Source organism: Helianthus annuus, chromosome 13 (genome assembly GCF_002127325.2).
Source record: "Helianthus annuus cultivar XRQ/B chromosome 13, HanXRQr2.0-SUNRISE, whole genome shotgun sequence".
NCBI classification, from domain to species: domain Eukaryota; kingdom Viridiplantae; phylum Streptophyta; class Magnoliopsida; order Asterales; family Asteraceae; genus Helianthus; species Helianthus annuus.
Window position 1 is genome coordinate 162,686,062 of NC_035445.2, and position 7,266 is coordinate 162,693,327.

The 7,266-nt window shown below is 34.8% G+C and overlaps 2 protein-coding genes across 2 annotated transcripts; one reads left to right on the top strand and one right to left on the bottom strand.

Annotated features, from left to right (window-relative positions):
* Positions 1-248: 248 nt before the first annotated feature.
* Positions 249-1,184, bottom strand: LOC118485523 (ethylene-responsive transcription factor ERF038-like). Its single transcript, XM_035981712.1, has one exon. It carries the CDS (start codon positions 1,092-1,094, stop codon positions 435-437), a length of 660 nt encoding a protein of 219 aa, XP_035837605.1. The 5' UTR covers positions 1,095-1,184; the 3' UTR covers positions 249-434.
* A 1,691-nt stretch (positions 1,185-2,875) lies between these two features.
* Positions 2,876-3,533, top strand: LOC110926779. Its single transcript, XM_022170471.2, has 3 exons — positions 2,876-3,010; positions 3,111-3,224; positions 3,303-3,533. The coding sequence occupies exons 1-3, from the start codon at positions 2,954-2,956 to the stop codon at positions 3,468-3,470; spliced, it is 339 nt and encodes a 112-aa protein (XP_022026163.1). The 5' UTR covers positions 2,876-2,953; the 3' UTR covers positions 3,471-3,533.
* The last annotated feature ends 3,733 nt before the right edge of the window (positions 3,534-7,266 follow it).

A 7,266-nucleotide genomic window follows, 5' to 3' on the forward strand; every position in this document is an offset into this window, starting at 1 on the left:
ATCACTATTTCAGTCCATTAGTTTTAAAAATTGCGATTTCAGTCTCTGTGATTTCACTGTCGTACCACTGATAAACCAACGACCACTATTGATAAGCGGGACGAAATGGCTTGTCCTTGCTTGGGGCTCAAAGAGGATTCCATGACAATATGGCACCAATAGTTTGGAGCTATTAGAAGGGGTGGGATCAAAGATCAATCATTGATAGTTTTGCATGTCTTTGAACAAATAAAAACTTCTATTTTACCTTTTAAAAGTTTAGAAGATAATTATTGCAATTTGTCAAGAAATTTAGTGCACTTATACAGTTATACATACTAGTTTTCTTATAGTGGTTGGCCATCTCATATATATTGATATATGATCAATGTTGTACCAATATCTAATAATTGGTGGCAATATTACACAATTCATTTTTACCATCTTGGTGAAATTTACCCAAGAAACGGCTCTTCAGCTTCAAGCCAAAAGCCACTGTCAACTTCTTCAACTAGCTGCCATAATGAAGGATAGTTAATTAAACAAAGATCTGGCAAGTGAAAGAAAGCATCATCATCTTCCATAGATTGTGATGCCACTGATTCCTGAGTATTATCTGATGATAATAAATTAGGGTTTGAAGAACTCGAGTGCGAGAGTGTGTCCTGGCTAGGTGGTTTGGCTTTATCACAGCCACATGAGGCTGCAGCCTTAGCCGCGGCTTCTTGAATGTCTTTAGGAGATGTGGAGGTTGGCTGTGGAAGTAGATGCACCATGTCCGGGAAATTGAGGAAAGCGGAACGACCTTTTATTGCTATTGCAGCCACATCATGAGCTCGAGCTGCCATCTCCGCGGTTGAGAATGTTCCTAGCCATATTCTTGATTTCTTTCTTGGCTCCCGAATTTCAGACACCCATTTTCCCCAACTCCTCATTCGTACACCACGGTATGTTGGATGATGTTCGCCGCTACCAACACCTTCGTCGCGTCCTTTTTCATGTCGGTTTTTGGGCTCATCGCATTTGTTTCGCTTATGGGGTTTTTTTGAGTGTTTTTTAGGGATGTTAGTGGTGGAGGAAGATGATAATAGAATTTCTTGAGCTGCATTCTGCATGTTGTGTGTTGTTCTATCATAGTTGTGGATGCAAGCAACAAAAAAAAAATGTTGTTGAATGGTGGAATATAGAGTTAATAAGAAAATGAGTGGATTTCAATCTTATTTAAGCACAAAATGATGATGTTGGTTTAAATAAGGAAAAGTGATTGGACTACGTAGCAACATTTTCATTTTTTTTAATAGTAGAGTTTTAAAAGATAAGGGAGAGGGCGTGGTGATCACTTATCACTCACAACCTTTTTTGTGGAAATGGTCATCACTCACAACACCCAACAATAAACCCTCACACCCCCTCAAATCCTTCCATTTATCACGCATGAATTTTATCATGCTAAACCACTTCCACGCGTGAAACTCATGTACCGGCGGTGGAAAAATTGAAACTTCAACACGTTGAATTAATACATCAAGGACAAAAATTTGTCCACCCCGTCTGCCCTAATAAAAATGGACGGAGGGATACGAAAAAAGATGTTTGGTATGTTGATAGTTTTTTCCTTTGTTTTTAAAATCCATGTAAGTACTTGTATTTTATAGTATACAAACAATATTATAATATGTACTTTATGTGATTGTCATAACATATTAACATTTATTAATTATTAGTAATTCATATATTATAGCTTACTTGTTTTTATAAGTTAAAATTGTAATGTTTTGTGGGATTGAACACTAAGAAATATAATATTCTTTTTTATGAATTTTTTTTTTTATATGAATTGAAGAAAGAGGTTATTCCAAGGCACCTATTACCGTTCATAATGAAACATGTTCATGTTTACAGATGTATACTTTTAGATCGTAACATATTTTTAGTAAAAACTTTTGCCATATGTATATACCTTGGTTGCAAACCGCTAGCACGAAATTCATGTGGTCGTATTATTGGTCTCTTGCATAAGGGGACTCGGGGTGGTTTCGTTTTCCCCCATGATAGCCATGTTCCACTCGTGGAACAAACACAAATTCCACCGCCACCTACAAATTCCACGAGTGATGGGATCGAGTCCGTGATAAATTCAACGAGTGATGGAAGTTGAGTGATAAATGGATGTGAGGAGGTGTGAGGGTTTATTGTTGGGTGTTGTGAGTGATGACAATTACCACTAAAAAATGTTGTGAGTGATGAAAAAATGATTGATGACATGGCGGAACTTAATTGGGTGTTGTGAGTGATGAGTGATGACCACCCTCACCCCAATAATTATAAATTATATATATATATATTAAACCCATTAAGTCTAACCGTTTTTGAAATCGATCCTGGCCGTTTAAACTTGCTGAGATTAAATCCTGTCCGTTTAAACTAGCATAAATAACCGCTACCACCGGCGGTTCAGAGAAGTTACCTGGTAGTTTCCGGTGGTGGTTTCGTTCCATATATTTCTGGCCCATGATCTGGTGGTTTTGCTCCATTATTTTTGTCCCATTATCTACCTGCAATCGATAAATGTGGAGGATTTTCAAAATAATTAAAGCCACGATAAAGGTGGAAGTTATGTTCAGGAAATCACAGTTTTGTTTAGCTGGAAGTTACCTCCGAAACCTGTGTTATTAATGGTTTTTATTTTTCCTAAAAAAATGGCCATGTTCTCCACCTTCCTATATTTTAGCTCCGTTGCAGTTATACATGTGCTTATAAATATTGAAACCTTGCCGATCAACAGAACATCCTGCTTTCTTTCTTTACCTTCTGTCGCTGAACATGGAGCAGCATCCTGGGTTTTTGTTGCTGAACATGGAGCAGCAGGTTGAAGATGAAACAATGGATAAAGCTGTTAAAGTAAGCTTCAGACATACCTGTTTATTTCTGCTGGTTGTAATCTCCACTTTTTTGTTTCTTTCAGGTTGCATCAATGGACAACTCCTTCTTTAGCCCAATCGTGTGTAAACCTACAAATGAATCGGATAAGGTAAGTAGGAGTTTTATAATCAATTTAATAGGTTTTTTATACCTATTATTTTATTGTTATAATTTATCATTCAAGTGATATATTATTGTCTAAAAAACAGGAAATTGATGACGTGGAGTTTGAGGCATCGAATGGTGGTCACAAAGACATTTCATCCAGTTTCGAGGATAGCCAGCAAGCAAGCATCTGTGAATCTTTCTATGAATTGGCAAAAGTATATACATTATACTAAATTATACTTTTGTACACGTATTAATATTCTATTGTTCTCATTACTTGAATGTTTTTTTAGGTTAGCAAGTTTAAGAGATTCGACAAAAGGGCAAATGCTTTAAAGACATGGAAGTGGGATGAAGTGATACAAATTGATAGTGAAACCGAAGATGAAGAAGAGGATGTTACACCTGTGATAAAAAGAGCTAAGCATGCTTTTGTTGTTGAATCAAAAGTTGTTGGGTAGAAACAGAAATGTTTTTAATGGGTCTTGTAGTGGTGTTAGAAATTGTACGTTGTTGTTTTTGTGTTTTTCCTTTCTTAGGCTGGACCATGTGGCTGTATCTTTTATTGTATTGAATGAAATGCCTCTTTTAAAGGTTCAACCTGTTTTAAGTTAACCTCTCTTTTAGCACTTTTGTCTAATTCGGTTAATTCGTTTAACATTTATTGGATTGACTTTGTAACACTAGCCTTTGTGCTATATAGGAAGGTGTTATTTCGATTTAGTGGCATTTGTTTACATTATATGGAGAATTCCTTCTATTTGATTGAGTAAAAAGTAATTATGTTATCGTAATTTGGTATTTAAAAGCTTGAGGCAACTAATTAATGGGATCACAATCAGATTGCTATGCAATGGATCAGAATTCGGCTCGTGTTTCAACTGTTGTAAGCAATTAGATTATATTATCTATTATATACTACTGTACAATCTTTTGGATAACATTTATGTTTGACCAAGTATTCATGTACTTAATATTGCATACGTCTTTAATTGTTGTGTTTCTTTAAATAAAGTTTTCCTAGGTTATATTGAATAGATATCAGCTATACTAGCCCTTTGTTCTATTGGAATTACAACAGAAGAAATAAAATAGTCAAATTACACAAAAAAAAATAGCAAATTGTAAAAAAATGTTATTAGTTTAACACCCTTCCATCACAGTTTAAAGAATTGAGAATATGCAACCTAGCTTCCAAAAGTTTTAAGATTATGCTATCTAATATATTACCCGTTTGTTTGTTACTGGCCCATTGGGGACTTCCAGTGTATTACTAGCCCTTTGTTCTATTTTGAGTTGTTAAAATAAAAAAAATAAAAAAAAACCAAATGTAGACCTTTGATCTGGCAGTTTTGGTCCAAATGTCTAATTTGGGTTGACTTGGTCTTTACAAAGAAAGTAATTGGCTGTTTGGTAAACATTTTTATTTTCTTGTAATGTAACCGACTAACCAACCCATCACTCCACTAACCCCATGACTTCGCTAACTATAGGGTAGTTGATAACATAAGTTATGTTTTGATTACTGTTCCCTGCAAGCAGTTATTTTCTTAAGATAACCGATAACCCAACCCATGAGTCCACTAACTACAGGGTAGTTTACAACTCAAGATATGTTTTGATTGCAATTTCCTACAAGCAGTTTGTCTTTCAGCCTATATAATAGGGATCCCCTTCACAACCCAAAAAATTAATAATACTTTCGATTAAAAGTATGGACGAATACACAAATAAAACAAGTGATCGATCTGTCAATGTAATATGCATCTAATACTTATCTTGCTTTTACTTTAATGTTTGTCTTGTCTATTTACATGAAATAGTTTGGGTCTACCATTACTAATTCTGTCTTTTAGGTTGTCAAAGCTATCTCTGTCTTTGAGGACGTGGATCAGAAGTTGATCCCCCAGCCAAATGAACTACCAAAGGTTTATTTCAATTATCTTATCAGTTTTTACTTATTATCGTCAAATTAATTTAAAATTTTATTCTTTTTTATTTCAGTCATGTAGTGACAGTGTATGGATTATTTCATTCGGTCCATTTAGTCCTTTCAAATCACATTTAGCTCGTGAGTTCAGTGCCGAGGTAATACACGATGAATACATCATTATGTTAAGTTTTATTTCTCCTGTTAGAGTATTAGCACTGCTACATTCAACCTATTTCCGTTATTTAGATGCAAGAGTTTGAAAAGCAGCGAGAACGAGAAAGAGACTTGCTAGAATGGAAATGGGATGATGTTGTAGAAATTAGCAGTTCTAAAGAAGAAATGGATTTTTATGATATGACTAGCAATGTTGATGGGAATGAGGTTTCTACTCCGTATGATGATGAATATGCTGATCCTGAAGGTGTATTTGATGATACTGCTGATTCGCTAGAAACTTTCCATAAGAATTTGAAGATTCCAACAGTTAAAATTCACAGTCGCTCTCGGGTTGTTCGTCTTTGAATTTATTGTTTTTTTTTGTTTTTTCGTGTTTTGTTTACTATGTTTGTCCGTGCATCTTTTGTGGCTTTTCTTTCATTTTAATTTGTGGATTATGTCTATTTATAAGTTTTAGTTTATGTCTATTTAGTTTCGGTTCTCAAACGCACCAAATAATGTCATGTGTGGAGTTATGTGGGATGTATCAAAATGAAGATAATGGTAAAAACAACCCGATTTTATTTCTACTGATATAATTGGTGTTGTCATGTTCGATATATAAATACATAGTTTTTACATTCAATATCACGTCAGTTACATCAAATGTTTCAGGCACGTGACAATCCATATAATCTAAGTTATTGGTTATGCTTCATAAATAGTTAACAATACTTCTCATACTTTTAGTTTTTAAGAGTTTTGGCAAATATGATATGGTTTCATTCTAGATGAATACACACAGGCATGATTAATTTGAAACACTATATATTATCTGAACATGTGGAGCAAAAAACATACCATTATCTGTCCACTCTTCGAAAATTAAAAATAGTGATTAGTTTAAAAATATAAAACATTAAATTATAAATTAGTGGAATTTAAAATGTTGAGCAAAAAACATACCATTATTTTTTCTCTTTTTATTTTATCGATTTTCAAAAGATTTAGAATTCAAAATTTTATACCTTCTTCTCCATCAACATTACCCACCTGTTCATAACCTCTTCTCATAACTTAGCCACCTCCTATAATCTCTCCTCAAAACCTACCCATCTCCCCACAAACTTTCATCATAACCTACCCACCTTCCCACAATCTCTCTTCATAACCTACATAACTATACCCTATTCTATTGTTTTATATCTCTTTCATCATCAAAAAAATTTCAATCTCAATGGCAATGTACACCAAGTTACACAATTTACTAGCAAATGGTGCCAATGAAGAAGATCTCGTAGGTTGCCCTCTTTGTAATATAATATGCCTTGACATGCACCAATATAATGTCCATGTATCTTCACGCAAACATCTTGACAGGGTACATCTATTTTTAAAATCTTTCATTTTATATTGCATTCGTACATAATATAACGTTTCATTCATATTTTGATGTGACAGGTAGACAAAGCTACGTTTCCTTTCATCGATTTTCATTGTGGTTTGTGCAATATTTTTTGTACAAGTTCTATGCAACTTGACGCTCATTTGAGAGGGAAGAAGCATGCAAAGATGATGGTGCAAGGGGTAAGGGATGATAATATGGAAGGTGAAAGTAATGTTAATGAGATTACTGAAGATCATGTCGCAGCTGAAGAGAATGTGGGGGTTGAAGAGAATGTTGGGACTGTAGAGAATGGTGGGGGTGTAGAGAATGTTGGGACTGAAGAGAATGTTGGGACTGTAGAGAATGGTGGGGGTGTAGAGAATGTTGGGGCTGAACAGAATGTTGGGGCTGTAGAGAATGTCGGGGCTGTAGAGAATGTTGGGGCTGAAGAAAATATGGGGCCTTCAAACAATGATGGGGGTCACGGTGAGGGTGATGACGGTGCTGCTGGTGCTGGTCAAGCCTGTATGTGGTGCCAAATTTATGTTAATTTGCCTCTAATGATGCCGTTTTGTGGCGAGTGCTACCGTCTTTTTAGAAGCAATTATCATTAGGTTTTCCATTTACCTTATGTTTTTATTTCTTTTGGACTCTGTTTATCAATAGAGTTTAGTAATGTTAAGGTATTTGATTTTTGTATTGTGTGTTTTCGTCTTCTATGTAAACTATGGTATTATCTTTCATTTGGATTTATATTACGTTGCAATGTGATATTTGTGTG